This window comes from Otolemur garnettii, unplaced genomic scaffold (assembly GCF_000181295.1).
Source record: "Otolemur garnettii isolate 467f Iridium unplaced genomic scaffold, OtoGar3 scaffold00074, whole genome shotgun sequence".
NCBI classification, from domain to species: Eukaryota; Metazoa; Chordata; class Mammalia; order Primates; family Galagidae; genus Otolemur; species Otolemur garnettii.
This window is the reverse complement of record NW_003852469.1, coordinates 5235998-5256832: the sequence shown is the minus strand read 5'-3', so window position 1 is coordinate 5256832 and position 20835 is coordinate 5235998. Positions and strand designations below refer to the sequence as shown.

The 20835-nt window shown below is 35.0% G+C and overlaps 1 protein-coding gene across 1 annotated transcript in view; it reads left to right on the top strand.

Moving 5' to 3' along the window:
* ADAM28 (ADAM metallopeptidase domain 28) overlaps positions 1-20835 on the top strand; it is a 66839-nt gene that overhangs the window by 41204 nt on the left and 4800 nt on the right. The window contains exons 17-24 of the mRNA XM_023515546.1: positions 874-1033; positions 3705-3785; positions 4081-4159; positions 10919-11027; positions 12107-12185; positions 13225-13290; positions 14052-14114; positions 14988-15050. Of these exons, the coding sequence (XP_023371314.1) occupies positions 874-1033; positions 3705-3785; positions 4081-4159; positions 10919-11027; positions 12107-12185; positions 13225-13290; positions 14052-14114; positions 14988-15050 (700 nt within the window). The remainder of the gene's footprint in view (positions 1-873; positions 1034-3704; positions 3786-4080; positions 4160-10918; positions 11028-12106; positions 12186-13224; positions 13291-14051; positions 14115-14987; positions 15051-20835) is intronic.

Below are 20835 nucleotides of genomic sequence, written 5' to 3'. Positions count from 1 at the left end.
CTAAAGAGTTGGTAGTGGTAGTGGATAGTTTGCCTGAAATTCCGCATGCCCCAGAACCATAGTTATATAGCTCTACCCAAATGATTCCAGAAAACACCCTCCCACATTTGGAGACAAAGCTTCCCTTTTCCACTCCTCAATTTTCAGCAGTCACCAGAGACATCAGAAAATCTGACTCTATCACTTTCAGAATACTTTCTTGAAGCCTTTGAATTCTGCAGGAAGCAATTGACTCCAATTTTATTGGCTTTGATTCTCTTGCCCTTTCTGGTAAAGGAATGGTTTTCCTGGTTGTTGAGCAGCTTAATTTGTATTCTTGTGTTAACCCACTTGATGCCTTGAAATGTCAAGAGAAGCTCTGCTTTGTACTGACAGAGCTCTTTGGTTGAGAGATGGGCTTTTATATGTTAAAATTATTCTGCTGCAAGTCACAAAAATAAGTAAGTAGCTTTAGCTGAAATAAGAGAGACAGATTCTCTAGGAATCCCTTCTTTTTTATCTTCCAGTTCTAATATGCCCTACATTCCAAGAGTTTCTTTAAACTACGATGGCTTCTCCAGGACCAGTTGTCACCTTCCAACCTGCAGTTAACACTTATGATTTCTGTTTCCTTTCCATGGGTCAGAATTCAGGCAATAGGCAGAAAATCCCTGTATAGGGATCAGGGAAATGCTGTTTATTTGAACTACAACGTATTTTGCTAACATTCGGAGATCCTATGCTGAGGAAAAAGGGGGAAATGGGCATGAAGTACGGTAAGAAGTCTCTGCTACAGGGGGAAATCTGGTTAATTAAATACTGATAGAGAGATGGTTTGCATTTGCATAAAACTGCAGTTTGCAGGTCTGAAATAAATTTGGGCTTTTTCTCCAGTGATTCTATGTGTGGAAAGTTGTTCTGTGAAGGTGGGGCAGATAATGTGCCCTGGGGAGGACGTATAATAAGTTTCCTGACGTGTAAAACATTTGAACCTGAAGATTCAAGTCAAAACATAGGCATGGTGGCCAGCGGGACAAAGTGTGGCCACAACAAGGTAAGCTGAAACTGTGGCTTGCACTCAACGTGGTGTTTTTGCTGTGTTTTGTGTTTTTATTTGGCTTCTCAGTTATTCCCTACTTGCTCTGCTTTCCAGTTTGGGGTTCACATGCCTCACAACAGGTGAGGACTTGGAACTTGAACCCTATTCACAATTTAGGAAATCATAGAGACAGACAAGCATTGCCATCAGGATTCTCAACCATTATGGGGAAAGTCTGTAACTGACTGTCACAGACATAATTTCAAGAAGAGCAGGAGGCTCGGCGCCTATAGCTCAACCCGCTAAGGCGCCAGCCACGTACACCTAAGGTGGCGGGTTCGAATCCCCAGCCCGGACCCGCCAAACAACAATGACGGCTGCAACCAAAAAATAGCCGGGCGTTGTGGCGGGCGCCTGTGGTCCCAGCTACTTGGGAGGCGGAGGCAAGAGACTCGCTTGAGCCCAGGAGTTGGAGGTTGCTGTGAGCTGTAATGCCACGGCACTCTGCCTAGGGGGACAGCTTGAGGCTCTGTCTCAAAAAAAAAAGAAGAGCAGGATATGGTCATGTGATAACACACAGCAGAGTATGTTTTACTTTCATAGACTAAGTCTGGAGCCCCAGTGGAAGTACCAGGGTATGCAATGCTGGGCTTCACTTAACAGATTAGTACATTCATTAGCAACATAATAAACTCACAATCTCAGGCACAGGCACCACTTAGCCAGGGCCTACACATGAGCTTGGATAATAATCAAAAGGTTCATCTCCATGGAGATCGGTAACCCTGTTTATTGCATTAAAATATCGACCTGACGCAAGAGCTTTCCTAATTTTTCACTATGGTAAAGTCAATCCGATAATGTGATCTTATCTGTTTAACCTATATTGACTATTTAAATATAAATTCATTGACTGATGAGTCTAAAATTATCTTTGTGATTCAGTGTACATATTGTTCTTAAAAAGTTTTGGGAAGAAACTATTAAAAAAGGAATGGGATTGACCTCTCAGCCCATGGAGCTGAAAATGTCAATTTAGGGTATTTATATCGTTTAAGCTGCTGGTTTGAAATTGGAATGTTGGTTCTTGCCTCCAAGAGGGACTCATGGGATTTAATTAAAGATTAAATCTTTAATAAGATTTAACATTCTTCTTTCCCCCAATGTTTCCTGAAATGTCTGCCAGCATCAAGGGCAAGAAATTTCACATAAAACAGGAGAAATCGTTAATTGGAGTTTACAGTTTTCGAATACTAATTCCTTTACATCATCTAGTGGTAGTAAGGTTTTAAGAACATTAATACATGAGTTCTGCAGTGCTTGAGCGTTAAGGGGCTTAAGAATACTTGTTCAGTTCTGCAATTCCTCTGCTAGGTATCTACCCAGATGATCAAAAATCATTTTACAACAAAGACATTTGCACCAGATTGTTTATTGCAGCCCAATTCATAATTGTCAAGTTATGAAAGCAGCCCAAATGCCCATCAACCCATGAATGGATTAACAAATTGTGGTATATCTATACCAGTGATTCTCAACCTTCCTAATGCCATGGCCCTTGAATACAGTTCCTGTGGGTCGCTACCCATGGGTTGAGAACTACTGATCTATACCATGGAGTACTATGCAGCCATAAAAAGGGATGGAGACTTTACAACTTTTATGTTTACCTGGATGGAACTGAAACCTTTTCTTGTTAGCAAAGTATCTCAAGAATAGAGGGGGAAAGTACCTAATGTACTCAATACTATTGTGAAACCAATTCATAGGAATGATATGAATGATAAAACACAACTATAGACCAGAAAGAAGGAAGGGGGAGAAGGGAGGGGGGAGGGAAGGTGTTTGGTGGAGCCTCACTTATTGTGAACAATGCAATGGTACATTTCGAAACTACTAAGAGTATAGTATAAATGTCTTACCACAACAAATAAAAAAATAAAAAAATTCTTTTCCACTTCTGTCAAAAAGAAAGAAAAAAGAAAAGGAATACTTGAACTAAAGCAGAATTTGGGTGTTTCTGAGTCCCCAGCATTAAGATCATCTTGTAATTATTATTACTAATCTCTCAATTTCTTGTCTGGTCATTGCTTCTGAGATGTAGAGTGGTTTTGGATTTTTTTAGATATGAATCTTCCAATAGACTTTACCAACATTTTTGTGTTCTTTTTAACAAAGAGAATGTCATGAGCAACAGGATCCATCCCCATCCCTCTTCCCCCACACCTGCTCCCCCCACACACTGGCACAATAACCAGCTGCCCAATATGGGATAGTCACTATGATGATAATAAAGAGAGAAATAGCAATGCTATTTATTTTTACATAAATTATAACCATTTTCACATTGCACATGATGCGATAGCATATATCTTTCCCATAATATTTTTATTTAGAATGGGCTCCTGATAGTTTGTGAAATGTTCAACTCAGTGCTGCATTAGACCGAAGCTGTGGGTTAAGTGAGTGATCCAAGAGGACTTTCTAAATATTTTGTTACAAAACTTATCAGATTCTATCTTCTGCTTTCAAAAAATATTATGATTTCCCTAATTAAAAGGGGAGTTGGATAGCAATAATAGTGACTAATAGTGTAAGATTAAATTCCAGAGAGTCAGCCATTTACAGAGCTGAAGCCATTGAAGTCACTTTGATGTCAACCATGTGTTTTTCCGATGACTTTCAGGTTTGCATTAATGCAGAATGTGTGGACGTGGAGAGAGCCTACAAATCAAGCAATTGCTCATCTAAGTGCAGAGGACATGCTGTAAGTTTTGAAAATGTTTCCCCACGCTTTGCTGAATCTTATGCCATCTTAGATCACTCGTGATGAAGCTAATGTTTTCAGAAATGATCAGAATTATTAAATTTGTCCAACTCAGGAGCCTAGTTCAATGAGAAATTTCTGAGATCCTGTTAATGAAATTCCTGTGATTCCCTCGGACCTCATGTAGACAGATAAAAGCCTGGAGCTCGGGAGTTACTTATGTTGCAGAATGGAGTTTATTATGGAAGAATAGGGCTGTCTAATGAAAAAGCTAACGGAATCATTGGTCCTGCAGGTGTGTGACCATGAGCTTCAGTGTCAGTGCAAAGAAGGATGGGCCCCTCCCGACTGCGGTGACTCCTCGACTGTCTTCCGTAGGTCATGCTTTCTAAGCTTCTACCTCCCTCTGTGGCTTCCTAGAGAAATTCTTGGCTCTTTGTCCTAGGGGCATGAATCAATCTTGTTCTATATACATGGAGTATGAGCAGGGACCTGAATGAACTATACACCCACAATTCTGATTTTTTGTTCAGCTCTCTCAGAAAGAATAGCCTTTCCTTCTGATGTTTAGACTATAATTTACTCTGTTTTGGTCTTCATAGATCCCTTCACTTCCTATCTCTATCAAGTTTCAATAAGTTCTTTATTACTGTTCCTGGTGCTTTATGGTTTTATTATATACACACATTCTCCATCTTCAGGTAGGGTAGAAGTATATATACGAACATAATCAATGACTTTAATTAGAAAACTAATGATTTCAATGCTCACTAAAACTCCCTTTAAACTATTTCTTCTTCCTGTTGAACTCTTTATTTTGGTTTACCTATTGATTTACCAAATTACTTCCATGAGTAATTAATTCTTTATGGAAGGGTTTGTGTATATTAAACTTTGCATTTATGAGAATTTATTTCTGTTGCTAAATATTTCTATTAATATTATATACCATAGAATGTGTAGCAGGTTAAATTGGATTGGATTTGTTTTTTAACTCACAATTTTATTTTCATGAATCTACTGAAGTAGATGTCAATATTGAATGTTCAAAACCAAAGCCTTAGTTCTAGCTCCTAGGAAGCTGAGGCATAAGAATCGCTTGAACCCAAGAGTTGGAGGTTGCTGTGAGCTATGATGATGCCAGGGCACTCTACCCAGGGTGACAGAGTGAGGCTATCTTAAACAAATAAAAAATGAATAAATAACCAAGGCCAGATGTTGATGTTAAATAAAACCTTTAAAAAATCATTAGGTTTATTTTTGCTTAAATACTTTTAGAATTACCACTTAATGAGAACTAATTATAATATATTCAATCCTAATGGTGTTCTCTTTCCATTATATTGTTAGTTACTGAGGTCTTTCGTATTGAGGATTTGGTTCTTTCTCCATTTCAAGGAGTGTTTCTATTGTCATAGGTTTTAAAGTTGATTCTGTCCTACTTTGCTACTTTCTTGGTCAAAAATATAAATTTGTCATACAAAATATCTCTACTGTGTGGCCTCCGCATTGTCTTCTTGTGAATTCTGGAAAGATCATTCTCAATATCATACAATGACATTTTTGGCAATGTTAATTTCTTATTTAAAATGATAATTTAAAATGTTTGGTGGCATTTTTGTGTTTCTTTGAACAACTTTCAGACCAGGCTGTTTTCTCATCCCATAATCACTTTTTTGATAGTCTATGTTTTAATGTTATCAAGAGTACCCCTAATTTACTTTGACTGTAATTTTTTTTCCTGAAAGCATATATTTTATAATACACTGAATACATTCTATTTCTATGGGTGGTCTTATATCTAATCTTTTTATGCTACCTATGCTTTTTTTTCCCCTTTAGTTATCACTCAATAAGGTAGCATTAATTCTTAGTTGCACTGTTAAGTGTTTCTCAAAAATCTTAACTTGGAGGACTGATGATACAAGTGTACATTATAGTTCATAAAATTTATATCTGAACAGAATCAAAGAGGTGGCTGAAGTGGTCCATAATACAAATGGAGGAAGTTTGTCTCTGAACAACTTATTCTATTTATTGAAGCCAATGTGTCAGTATTCAACTTTATCCATCGAGCTTTCTGTTTTTTTAGGACACTATTTTGGTGAGTTCGGAGCCATTTCTGGCACTCCTTCCTGTCCAACTATCAAGGAAATCCTCACACAGATTGAAGAATATCCCCTAACTCCGAGAACTGTTGGTCCTTTCACCAAGAGGACAGACCCCAGAGAATGACAATTTTTACCATAGCTGGGGTTCTAAATCTATACTTGAGAGGGAAAAATTACATCTCTATTTTCCTTAATTTAGGATTTTCTGCATTTCTGGGAATGTAAGGCAATGAACCACAATAGTAGTAGCAACCTCCCATGACTTCATCACTCACAGAAATTACAAATAACTTCATATCTCATTGCTGTTGAGGCAGCTATCTCCAAACACCATCTATGTTTGGCACTTGTTTGAAATTATGGCAGTCACCAATCTACTGTTAGAATTTACCATTCGAGAGATTAGTAAACATATTTTACGTTATTACAAATAGTTTTATAATATGTTGACAACTATGTGTCCACATAATTAGTTTCCTTTTAATTCTATGCTTTTTAATGAATGGATGTAAAAATAACAAAAAGAAAAGAGAAAATTTTTCAGCCTTCATCAGATTGCCAACGTAAACAGTGGTACATGAAGGTTAGGAACCCTGCCCTATAATATGGTCATATATAACCATGGGCTTTGGGGCTTACTTTTAAAAATTAAAACCATTTTCCATGTGAAATTTAACACAAGCAATATATACATATAATACATAATTAATAATGACAAAGTTAACACTATATAATACAATCAGAGATCAAGAAATAGACCCAGACATCTTCTTTGCCTCTTCCCAGTTCTAATTTTCTTTCTTCCTTTAAGGACTGACCATTAAACTGTCTCATATCATAATCATTTTGTTACTTTTCTTCATGGTCTTTATTCCCAAATATATAAACTTCGACAATAAGTTTTCATCGCTCCTATATTCAAACTTTGTATATGTGGATTTTTTTGGAACTCATATACTTCTTTTCCTCTATATTATGCTTCCAAGATCACCCATGTTCCATGGATTGTATTAAGAAAATATGCTAAAATATGCTTCAGGAAAAAAAAGAAAAGAAAATATGCTTCTATTTCAGGTTTCTAAGAATTTAATCAAACACTTCTTTTTCTAGTAAGATTTATTTTCCCCTTTACTCTGTTAGTATTATGAAATAAACTACTTGGTTTTGAATATTTATTTAATGTTGCATTCTTTGAATAAACCCAACTTGGAAGTAATAGAATCATTTTTGCATATGAATCAATAATGTTTGCTATTATTTCATGTTCATGGATGATAATAGCCTATAACTTTCTCATACTATATTTGCTAAATTTGGTATCAAGGTTAGGGTAGTCACAAGAAAAGCATTGGAGAGTATTCATTTATTTATATTCTCTAGAATAGTATCTATAAGAATGGAAGTAAATACCTAGTAAAACTTATCAGTAAGCTATGTGAGCCTGCAGTTTTGGAAAATACCTTAAATACAGATTTATTTTCTTTGGTAGTTATATGGCTCTTTGGGTTTCTAATTTCTTCTTATGTTAGTTTCAGTATGTTATACTATTTAAAACATTTTTTCATGTAAATTTAATTTTTTTACCATAGAGTTTCTCCTAATACTACTTATCCTTTCAATATCAGTAGAATCTATAACATTGTTTTCTTTCTTTTTAATATATATATATATATCATCTAAAGTAACAGAAGTTAAAAAAAATCCTAATTCTTTTTTTATATTTGTTTCCTACTTCATCAATTTTACTTCAATATATACTATTATTTTCCCCTTCCATAAGTTTTTTTTGTCTTGTAAAACTAATTTTTTGAGATAGATATTTGCCTCATTAATTCTTTGTCTCCTTTTTAAATATATGCTTTTAAGACTGTAAATGTATATATAAATTTTCCTCTAAAAACTCTCTTGGTTATAGCCCACATGGTAAATGATATTTCCATTCTCATTTGGTTGAATTTATTTTCTATTTTCCACTTGCTTTCTTCTTGACCCTTGAAATATTTAGAAATATATTTCTCATCATACATGCATACAGTGATTTTCTAATTATTCTTAAATGTTGAAAATTGTTGAAACTTGCTTGAGGGCTCAGCGTATTTCTATATATGTAAGTTTTCTGTTCACACTAACAAAAATGTATTCTACAGATGTGTTCTTCAGCATTCTCCAGCTGTTTTCTGTGCCATGCAGGTTGATTGCCTTGTACATAAATAAATCCAGATTTATTTATTCTACTGATTATTGTGCTAGGCGGGTTAAAATCCTCCAGTATAATTGCGAATTGGTTATTACTTCTGGTAATATCAGTTCTTAGAGATGCTCTGAGCATGTTATCATATACATATAAGTTTAAAATTGTTACAGTTTCCCAGTGAATTAGCACTTTTTGGTTATGAAATGACCCTGTGTATCTCTAATACTGTTTCTTTCTGGAGACTGTAACTGTAACATATTTCTTTTGGTCTGTCTTTACATTGGCATAACATTTTTCTATACTTGTCTTTTCATCCTTTCTGAAGTATCATGATTTAAATGTCTTTTATGGTTTAGAAAAGTAGGTATAACTAAGGTGACCAGATTTTAACATTGGAAAGCAGGACACCATTGACCGGGGTGGGGTGTGGGGTGTTCTTAATTAGAAATTTGGTCTATATGGACACAGAGTCCATATACAGCCCCTTCCACATACACGCAGCCTCCGCCCACTGTCAACATCTCCCCCCAGAGTGGTGCGTTTGGTACAATCCAGGAACCGAGCTTGATAAGTCATTACCAGCTAAATACATAGTTCACATCCGCTCCTTCTTGGTTCATTTGCCTTTCATGTCTTTCTGCATTTCTTTGAACTCCTGTCTAGAATCATGTTCCTTTCTGTCCTTCTGGACTCTTATCCTCTCACTAAACTGTACAAAGTAATTTTCTCTATTTTTTAAAGTATTTATGTGCTACTAGGAGATGATCATTACCAGAAAAAGAAGAGACTGAACTCACTCTTCAATTGTTTCCATCTCGAACTGCAAACCTGCTTCCTGTTACAGTATTCTGCCTGTCTTAGGCCCTAATTTTACCTCTAGACCATAACCTTTCAAATCAGGGCTGTTTATGAAGTGCTCCCGAGTTCCCCTTTATGTCCTCTGCTATCCTATCATTCCTCTACAATACTACAATTCTGACATTAGTACAAGTATATGTACTGTTTCATTCTGAAGATATCTACACTGTATCTTGCAGAAATGTCTCATGGTTTCATTTTCCTTGGGGGGATGGAGAGTATTAAATATTTGAACTAAAGTCATGTCTTAGTAAAATTCTATTTCAGATGTGCTGACCTTTATCTGTGTGTATGTGTGATAACTTGTGAACTTTTCTTGCACTTCTACAAAAAAATATTTTGTGGGTTTACTGAACCCTATAATAAGAAAGTAGCCAACAAGAAAAGAGCAAACAATCCCGTTTATCACTGGGCAAGAAACATGAAGAGAAACTTCTCCCAAGAAGACAGACCAATGGCTAACAAACACATGAAAAAATGCTCCCCACCCTTAATCATCAGAGAAATGCAAATCAAAACCACCCTGAGATATCACCTAACCCCAGTGAGAATAGCCCACATCACAAAGCCCCAAAGCTACAGATGCTGATGCGGGTGTAGAGAGAAGAAAACCCTTTTACACTGTTGGTGGAATTGCAAACAAATACAGCCTTTTTGGAAAGAAGTATAGAGAGTCCTCAGATCCCATAATTCCTTTACTAGGTATCTACCCAGAAGAAAAAAAAAAAAAAAACCTCTTTTCACCATAATGACATTTGCACTTGAATATTTATTGTAGCTCAAATAATAATCACCAAGTTGTGGAAACAACCCAATTACCCATCAACTCATCAATGGATAAGTAAACTATGGTGTATGTCATCATAGAATTTTCACCCGTAAAGAAAAATGGAGACTATATATCTTTTGTATACCTGGAAGGATTTGGAGAATATCCTCCTAAGTAAGGTGTCACAAAGTACTCAGTGGGAAAGCAAGTATCCAAAGTACTCAATACTGACATGAAACTAGTAGATGAACAACTACACACAAGAAAAAAACACAAATTCAAGTAAAGGGGAGAGGGAAGGAAGGACAAGGGAGAAAGGAGGGGGATTCATGTGCTTTCACCTAATGGGCACGATGTAGGGGCATATGGTAGACCTCCTGGGTGAAGGACTCAACTATAACTTGGACTTTACCTAACAAGTGCAAACATTGTAACCTAGTCGTTTATACCTGCATATTAATCCAAAAAAAAATTATGTTTCATTGTTTATATTGCTCTCCAAACTTGTACTTCCTGGTCTCTTGTGGTTTCAGATTATTATAAGAAAGATGACCATTTGAGATAACAAAAGCTAGAAGTTTCATTCATTACTTAGTAAAAGAGAAAACATCGTCTAGACCCAGATTCCTATTTGTTCAAGCCGTTCCCCAATCCACAAGGTCACATAACTTCCTTTGTATCCACAAGAATTATAACATAGAACAAACATCAGTGTAACACTTGGTTCTGTCTCTATTGCTGCCATTACTCATGCCTCAGTTCCTTATTTACTACTAACCGCAGTGTATTTTTAAGATTCAGTTTCTTTTTCTCTGATTACAAGACCGCTTTTCAAAAAATGTTTCATTTCTTCTCTTTGCCTTCCTCCCTTACTGTTCATTCTCTTCTGATCTCCCAGCTTTTCATTTTCAAGTATCTGCAAATATCATTCCTTGTAAGCATTCCCAGCAATGCAATTATTTACTTATCTCATATCACATAATCTTATAGATTCCCTCTTTATTTTCTCTAGCTAAGTAGTAATATATCATGATTTAATTAAAAAGAGGTTAAAAAATACACTTTTATTTTACTGGCAATGTGAGATTTTCCAGGAAATGCATGTTCATTGGGGAAAGGGTTAACAGTATTTGCTCTGAGTAAATAAGAACTAGCGTGCTTGGTAAATGTGAAATGCTGACCCCCGTTCTCTTTTTTGCAGACTTCTCCATTGTGGTTGGGGTGCTGTTCCCAGTGGCGGTCGTATCTTTGGTGGTTGCTATAGTAATCTGGCACCAGAACTTGAGAGGAAAGCAGAAGAGAGTTCAGAAGTAAGCCTTTACCTCCCTTTGGGGACTGTTTGACCCCTGTTTTACTTTAATTCAAGAGTATGACCTAACCTTTCAAATTTAATTTTGGTTGACTTCACATATTCAGAAATACATACTAATGCAATCTTTTTGGACCAGAGGCTAGATATCTCTTTTACTACAAAATCTTTCACAGCAAGAAATGTATCTTTTTTCAACTACTAATCATTGTATTTATAATAAATACAAAGAGTGATATTAACTCTCATTATGAAAGATTTTTACATTTATTATAAGTGCATTTAGTGATCACTAATTAGACGACGAATACTATGTTAAGTCCTTTTATTCTTTTACCTCTTTTTATCTTCACAAAAACTTTATGAGGGGGCGGCACCTGTGGCTCAAAGAAGTAGGGTGATGGCCCCATGTACCAGAGGTGGCGGGTTCAAACTCAACCCCGGCAAAACTGCAAAAAAAAAAAAAAACCAGAAATTTTATGAGGTTTTTTATTTTAACTTTATTAGCTCCATTTTGCAGATGCAAAGGTGTTAGATTAGTCCTTACACAGTCCCAAAAGATTAGGGATTTCACGTTTTGATTGATGTGGAAACTGGCTCAGAGGTTAACACACATTATTTTTTTCAGGCCTTCAAAGTAAATGATGAAACCTTGATTTATACCTTCATCTGTTTGTCTTACAAACATGATTTTGACACAAAAGTATCATTTTAGCATTTTTAAAGACTGACTTACCCATAAGGAGTTTTTAATAATGTTAAATGAAGAAGGAAACCACTAGTGAAATAATACAGTTTAGATAAAAACTGGATTCATCACCACTTACCACCATTATTAGGAATCAGGGCTCTGTAAAGAATCAGAAATAAAATTGGGGGGGGCGTGATTTTGAGTTATAGGATAATGACAGTGACTAATAGAGAACTAAAAGCTGAAGAATGTCTTATGGGGCAGATAAAAACCCAGGCAATAGCCAAGGATGACCAAATGAGGAAAGGATGTTGTAATCTTCTGTTTAGTTTCCCCGTCATGCTGAAGTAGCTGCTAAGTCCATTTATATGATACATTTTTAATTACAGGTCACGGCCCGCCCCTGGAGCCAGGCCACACAAACAAAAGATGAGACTGCAGGCAGTGGAGGTTGTTCAACCCCAACAGGTGATGATAGTTGGATTGTGTGTTTACCATGGCCCTGATTTGTGGTTGGTTCACTCTCCTATCCTAACCGTGTTTTTGTCATTTCTACTCCAGGAGTGTTTTATAAATACAGTTTGCTACATAGGTCATAGCAAAGATTGTGGACTCAGTAACTCCATTCTGAAAGTTATGCCTTGCCTTTGTTAAATGCAAAAGAGAATCCCTAAAATGTAGAGCCTACTTTGCTGGGATTCATGAAATAAAAGAGAATAAAGAGAACAAGAAAGCACAACACCAGGTGTCTGAATGTCTGTCTCTCACTCTGTTTTTCTCTCTGTCTCTCTGTTTTCTTCTCTGGCTCCACGTTGATTCCTTATTTCTTTGGCAAATTTCCCAATGGATATAATAATAAGTATATGTGTATGATAATATATGTAATGTGTACAACTGTTAATATCCTTGTCATGGCCTATAAGTTTAGAGGTTTTAGCTGAAGTTGGTTAATGATAGTAACATCGGTAATAATGTTTTTGATGAAAACTTTTTCTTACAACTCTGAGAAATACTCTGTAGCAGCAATCCTCAGCCTTTTTGGCACCAGGAACTGGTTTCATGGAAGATAATTTTTCCATGGACTGTGGTGGGGTGGGGGCCTTAGAATCTCACATGGAGCAGGCAACCTAGATCCTTTGCATGCAGAGTTTACGGTAGAGTTTGCACTCCTGTGAGAATCTAAAGCCCCTGCTGATATGACAGGAGGTGGAACTCAGGCAGTGATGCCTGCAATGCAGAGAGGTTATAAATACAGATGTATCCTGCCACATACCTGCTGCTATGGGAATGGGTTCCTAACAAGCCACAGATTGGTACTGTCTGTGCCCCTGGAATTGGAGATCACAGCTCTATAGAACCCAACAGCTGGGTCACTGTGACTTCCTATTTGGTCTCTAGGGTCAGTTTAATTCCAAGCTCTGATGCCTTCAAAGAATAGCTTCCTTAAAAGCTGTATTTTAGAAACTGAAGATTTTATTTTGACATCTTTTTTTTTTTTTTTTTTTAGATGAGTCAGATGAAGCTCCCTGTGTCTGATCTGCCAGTAGAAGGCAATGAACCTCCAGTTTCTTTTGTGAGTTAGCAACTTTTCTTGATATCACTCTAGTTCAACTTTAGGAAAATTCTGGTGAAAGACATAACCCACAATACTGAATCATTTCTTTAGAAGAATGTTATAATCTATAAACATTAATATGTGAATTCTTCTGTAAAACTTTTTAAAAATGTGAGAATAACTACCCATTACAATCCTAAAATTTAATCCCTAAACCTGAACATTAGAGCGGGGAAGCTGATAACCATGAAGAGCATCAACCTGCTTAAGAGGGAGCCCGTTTCAATCAGTTCAGCTATACAATAAAAACAGCACAGATTGAGTGGCTTAGACAGCAAACATTTACTTCTCTGGAGGCTGTTCTGGGGGCTGGAAAGTCTGAGAAGTCCAGTGGCTGGTGTGAACCTGCTTCTTGGTTTATAGACAGTAGCCTTCTCACTGTATCCTCACAGGGAGAAGGGGGTGTGAGAGAGGGAGATTTCTTGTGTCTCTTCTTATAAGGCCATTAATCCTATCATGAGAGCTTCTTCTTCACTGCCTAATTACTTCCAACCAAAGGTCCCACTTTCAAATACCATCACAGCAGAGGATTGGGGCATCAACGTATGAATGGGAAGGCACAAACATTCACTCCATAGCAACCTGTTGGCATTGAAAGCAATTGAACTCACAAATGTAGAATAATCCTCCATTTCTGGAAATGATTTAAGCCGTTTATTAAGCACATCTGTTTTTAGGGCTCTCTCTTTGAATTAATTTTTTTTTTATCTTTTTACTAGCTAATTACAAAGCCAGATTTTCCACCACCACCAATTCCTACATCTGCATCATCCTCTTTTCTTGTAAGTATCATCATATGGTCACTGGTATTTTTTTAAAATGTCTTTTGCACCTACTGAGAATATTGTCTCTAAATTCATGGGTTCTTTATCAGGATATGTGCTCTTAAGTTTAAACTGACATATCACAGCATATCCTCATGATGCTGGAAAAAGCAAGGCCAACTACCTATGAATTAATATGGATATTAATTTTTTTATTATGAAAAAAGTTCAATTGTCATGTAATTATTGAGAAAAAATAGCTATATTGTATGAGATAAATATCTTTTTCAAAGGATCATTTATAGATGCTTAGAGAATATAAAGTTGTATTATAAGTGGTATTTTACTTTCTTATTTATTATAGGTAGAATAAGGAATATTATTAGTCACAGTTTTGCATAGGAGATAGATTATGAAAAATAGACCACACACAGGCAAATGTGTAATAAAAATCAGGTACTTATGAAGTAAAAATAGAATTCATTCACCCATTAATTGATTTCTGAGCATATTTCTCATGCTTGGTACTTTGCTGTCGGTATATCAAAAAGAACTAAAATTTAAGTTCCTTTTTTTCAAGACATTTTACATTTTTAGTGAGAAAACAAGTTATATACAAAAAAGAAAAGTAATATACACATGGAACACTTAGTGCCTCAAATACTGTTTGTGCCAAAATGATGCTAACAAGAAAAACATGCTGAGGAGAAAATGAATGGGTTTGGAGGGGGTGAAATAGGAAGAAGATCCATTGACTGAGTAGTCGACATTTGCATACAATTTAATGAATGAAGAGGAGGTAAGGAATAATTTCATTAACAAAATAAGTATAGATGCGATGGAAAAAATAGCATTTCTAATGACATACCATTATTTTTGTGTCTAATATAGCACAAAGACACAAAAGCAATCCCCTCTATTGTTTTCAAGAATAAGCCAATGTCTACACCAAAGGTAAGAGATCCATGGCCAAATTATTATAATCTCCTAGTATCTGGGAAAGAAGATTCAGTTGTCTTCTTAGAGGTTTATTAAGAACAGAATCTATATGATTATAGGGTGGGTGCTAACATAAATGTCTAGCTTCTCAATCTGGCGAATAACCAAGAAAAGGGAGATGAAAGCATCTCAGCTATAAAGCTGTGATGACACAATATCTTCATTTTCTCAGAAATATTCCCTAAGGATGAATAGTCTATGGGAGGAAATATCTTGTACAGTAATGACCCAATCTCCCCTAACCCTTCTCCTGGTCCTTCATTCTCTCCATACTATGTAATTGCCAAGATGGATATTTGGACAGTTCATGGTATTTTTCTCAACTTCCATCCCGTGTTTTCATTTCTTTGCTGTTGCTCTATCAAATAACCTATAAAATGGAAAATGTGACCCCAGAGTATTGATTTTAAAGAGAAATCAATTCTTCTTTTAAAAAAAGAATTCATAGTTTCATGGTATAGAATACCTAAATCAAACTTATATAGCATAGAATGTCTAAATTTGGAAGGAAAGTTGATTACTTAAGAGTCTTTTTTTCTTTTTTAGCACTCAAGTCCCAAAGTCTGAAGCAACAGCTAAGCCAGAATGGATGGGTAAATGGTCAACTTCGAAGATTGGACAATTGGAATAGGAAATAAATACACTTACTTTCTCACTGCTCTTTGTTCTTGACAGTCAAGTTAATATTTTGAAGTGATAAATAAAATTTTTCAAGAGAGGCATAGAGAATCTTTCTATGAATTGAAAATTTCTATTATCCGTACTCATAAGAAGGAAGATGACTCTAAAGGAATATTTCTGAAGCTTGCTTCTCTAACTGGATGATGGTACTAGACAACTCTACTTTTGTGCAGTGATATAGACTAATGTTTGTTAACTATTTTGAATACTTTGATTTTCTCATTTGATAGGCAGTAATTTACTCTCTAATGAAAACAAAACAAAAAAAATCACAGGAAACTGGGAAAAACAAGAGAAAAATTATAGCATCATTATTAAATTAGTAACAACATCTTGATTCTTTTAACCATTAATTTGTCAAATTGGAGTCCCCAGTTAAGAAGAAAATTATGTAAACATCCTCTGTTTTGTATATCTTTTTCCTAAATTATCTTCTGAAATACTTATTAGCTATGTCATGTGAGATTTTCTACAACTGAGTAAAAGTTAATTAATTAAAAAAATGTTCTATCATTGATATTTGTATAATTCAGTTACTGTCAGGGCTAAAGTGGACTTCATTTTCTAACAGAGAAAATTTTAGTGAAACAGATTAGTAATATAAACTAGAGCTTGCAAACTAGTGACTTGTAGGCTGTAGGTCATGTTTGGAATGCAGATGTATTTTATTTGGTCTGAATGATGTTGGCCAACATAGTATTTTTTAAATGTTTTGGATGTATTGCTTATATTTAAAAATTGGAAGATCTTGCATAAACATCCACGTTCCCAGCTTCTTAAGAGTAAACAGGTGCTTTGTCAACACTGGAGTCACATTGCCCATAGCAACCATTGGCTTAGTTGAAGGGGATGGAGCAAACACTGTTGTTTGCCTACCACGTATCTCCCCTATTCCTTATTTTTAGAACCCAAATTTTGTTCCCCTGTTTATTTTTAGGAAAAAAGATTCTAACTCCATCTCATGAATAAATCCCTGTCACTCTAATCATTCCTAATAATGATTACTGGTAGTTAATTTGGAGAGGAGTTGATACACTCCCCTCCCTTTTTCCTTGTAAAGCAAGAGAAGAGGTATGTTGGGAAATTTCTGGAAAATACGTCTTCATTCCTTCATCTGGGTAGTGGCACCTAGATATTTTATCCGGTACTTATGCAGCCAAGCTGTGGGTAGAAAGGCAAGGATAATACAGTGAATAAAATGGAGAATTATGATGAAAAGACTATAACCTGGATTTTGAATTGTGTCATTAAATTGATAGATTAATATTATACTTAATATTAGCTAGAAGGCTGAAAAGTGATGAACTGTTAGTTAATAACCCCACATGGGGGGGTGTCTTGTTATCTGATATCACTGAATTTTCCTTGTTATTTAAGCCATACTGAGTTGAGTTTTCTTTTATTTACAGCAGAGTCATCCCAACTAATATAGTAGCTACTTCCATAATCAGGATGTGTGCTTTCCATCGTATCATTACTATGGTTTTTCTTACTCTTGGCCTGCTTCACCCATTTCCATTACTTGCTTAGTCTCTTCAAGCCCATCTCTTCATGAGGAACTTTGCCCATAGGAAGTTCATTTACCCTTGCAGTTTGATGTTCTAGATAAGCCCATTGTGACCTCAAAACCAAAGCTCAAACCCCAGCAAATCTAGAGTCTACCTATCAACTCATTGTCATTGTGAAAATCTGCATCTCCATGTGGAATTTACATAACAACAGTTTAAAAGCTGTAACTTTATCTGCATTGTGAGGTTTTGGAAGACCCTGTCCTGACCCAGAAATAAATCCTCATTTCCCCTAATGCCATCATCTACTTGTGACCAACCTATGAATCTGTGCCAGTTTTTTGTTTGTTTTGCTTTCTGTTTTATAATAATTCGTGTTTCCAGTCATATATTCACCTCATCCTTCTTAATACCACTGAAATGGAAATTTTGAACCTTTAAATCCTCACCATGACCCAAGCTGGAAAGGAACCACGTACCCTCAGGGATCTGAACGTCCTGTAGGTCTCTATGGGATGTCACTAGGTTCTTCATAGAGACAGATAGCTGAAGGCCAATATAAGAAATCATTCTTTTTGTTTGTTTTTGTGTGTGTGTGTATTTATTTAAACATCTCTTTAATTGACAAGATTATATATGTTCAAAGTGTAATGTGATGGTTAGATGTATGCATATGCCTTATTTTCATCTCTTTTTAAAATCTACTCATTCATTAAATGTGACGAACATGTTAGATTTATTCTCTGTAATCCTCAGCCTTATGTAAGGAAACAATATATATTTACCAATTATATCTTTACATTTTACTCTTTATTTTTTCTAGATGATTAACCCACTGTTTCAATACCACTTCTTAAATATTCTATGCCTTTTCTATTGAATATAGTAATTTTCTATCTTCTTTTTTTTACTACAAAATATTATCAGGGTAGAAATGTGTTTAGCTACATGGATCAATTTTGTAATGCTTAAGTCCAGGTCAAAAGTGTGCCCATCACCCAGTTAGTGTTCATTGTAACCATTAGGTAGGTTTCACCCATCCCCATCTCTCCCATTCATTCCTATTTGATTTCATTAAGTTTTACTTCACATTGGGCACAGCTGTGCTCATTGGTTAGTATCAGTTTAATAGCAAGTATATGTGGTATAGGTTTTTCCATTCTTTAACCCAAGTACCCATCAGTTCCTGAGTGTATTTACAAAATATGATATGTATATATCTCATATTAAAAGCATTCCCCAAAGCAGTAATGTGGTGAGGTGCAGTACCTCAGACATAGAGTACCCAAATAAGGACATAGATTCATGGGCTAAGGGTTATGCCTCAGCAAATAGCATTTTTCTCTTATAAATCATTGGGTGTCACCAAATTGGCCTTTTAAACTCTCTAACTAACATGAAATAGCTCTCTGAGGTTCATGTGTCTTTGGGGACCCGTCGTGACAATAATTGAAATGAAGCCTACAGGAACCAAATACTGGGCAAGGCTCTTTTTGTCCTTTGTACCACTACAGGACTGAACAGACCTACTGGAAAGCTGAAGTCTCACATGGAGAAAAAGAGGAGGACAGAACATAGTGGAACTATAAAGAGGTGAGAATAAGAAGATGAGGAAAAATAAGTTTATGATATGGGAGGGTATATTTTTTAAAATATACATTTTTTTATTAAATCATAGCTGTGCACATTAATGCAATTATGGGGTACAATGTGCTAGTTTTATATACCATTTGAAATATTTTTATCAAACTGGTTGACGTAGCCTTCATCTTATTATGTTTAAATTTGCAATAGAAGGATTTTAGTATCTGAATACACAAATGTCTTTAATCCCACTGCTTACATTGAGTATCAGTGCATAACCATTAGTTACCAGTGGTCATTTTTTTAAAAAAAAATCTTGATTCATCATTTGAAGACCTGAATGTGTTTATTTTTCTATAGAATCATTCATAGCCTTACCAGATTGACCTTTTTGGTCGCCAAAGTGTTACAATATTCGTTCTCTTACTTCTGTAATTATTTTATTTCTCATCAATTCTGCTTGGAGTAAAAAAAAAATGATATTATATATGAAAAATATATAGTAATATATGTGAAAAACATATGCTGAAATTTAATATGGAAAGTGTTCTCCATATAATACTGGTTCTTAATTGAACTTGAGCATCAAAATTACCTATAGCACATTAAAAAACTAAAGGACCCAATGTCTACTAACAGAATAAGAACACAGTAGGAAAAAAATCAAGACAATAGTATTTTAATAAATTCTAGAGATGATTCTAATGTGTACTTTTTGTTAAGCGCCAAAGATTCAATGGCAATATCTCAGTTATAATTTGCTACCAACATCCTGTTCCTTATCTTAAGAGATTAATTACATGCCATCATTATTTATCTTAATTATTCATACAAATTAGTATCAAGCATAGCAAAAGTAATTAGATCACAAAAATTTAAGTATATATGTTTTTCAGCAATTTCAACTTCTTACCTGAAGAATTTTAACAAAAATTAAAATATGGGATATTTCATTGGTAATACTGCTGAAACCTCTTACATTAATCAGAGTAAAAGGAAACTGAAGTATTAAATTTAAAGGCTAAAAATAGTCTTGAAAAGTCAACTTATAAATAATCAAGAACAGGAAATATTTAGACCTGAGACTGCCATTAACTCTTCTGGTGGTGGCTGAAAAAAAAAATTGTATAAAACTATCAAGCATAGATAAGAAAATGTATGCAAACTGTAGTAGAACTCAAAGCATTTTGGAATATTATCCTTTGAGATTTAATATTACCCTTTGAGATTTATTCCTGGGACCAAGCTTAAAAATGAAGAATGCTGACATTTTATATGAATGCCTAACTTTTCTCTTACCGTGAAAAGAGAATGTAATTCTCTTACATTTGAAATAGAATTTAGTAAAGCACAGAGTCATACATATTTTAGGCACAAAATAAATAGATGTTAATTATATGAAAATGTATCCATTTTCTTAAAATGTGAAATCCTGCACCCCATCGGGTTTCTTACTTTGATTTGCTATTTAATTACACTTTGCATTTTGTATTTTATGGTATAAGAACCATAAAGAGAATCTAACTCTGACAAGAATCTTTGTGTTTGATGTAATGAACCTACTCAATGTGGTGAGGTGTTATCACCATGTATGGCAATAACACAGCAGGTTCATAAAAGTTAAAATCTCAACTATTAGTAGGTCCTAGAATTTTTCTAGTCTTTTTTCTAACTTTTCTTTCCTTTCATTGCCTTCTTCCAACTTTTTTTATTACTTACAAATAAAATGAAATATACATTTAACCTCCTTATATTACAGTCATACAAGAGTTTATATTACTTGAAATTAATATTTTAATCAGTAAAATATCAGTGATGTAATATTTGTATCAGTGATGTTTGTCTTAGGAATAAATAAACCATTTATCCCAGGAAAAAATTCAGATAAAATATACAAATTCCAAGGGATTTATAAAAATGTACTGTGGTCAAATACTTTATAATAAACAACTGAAACTCTGTAGTGG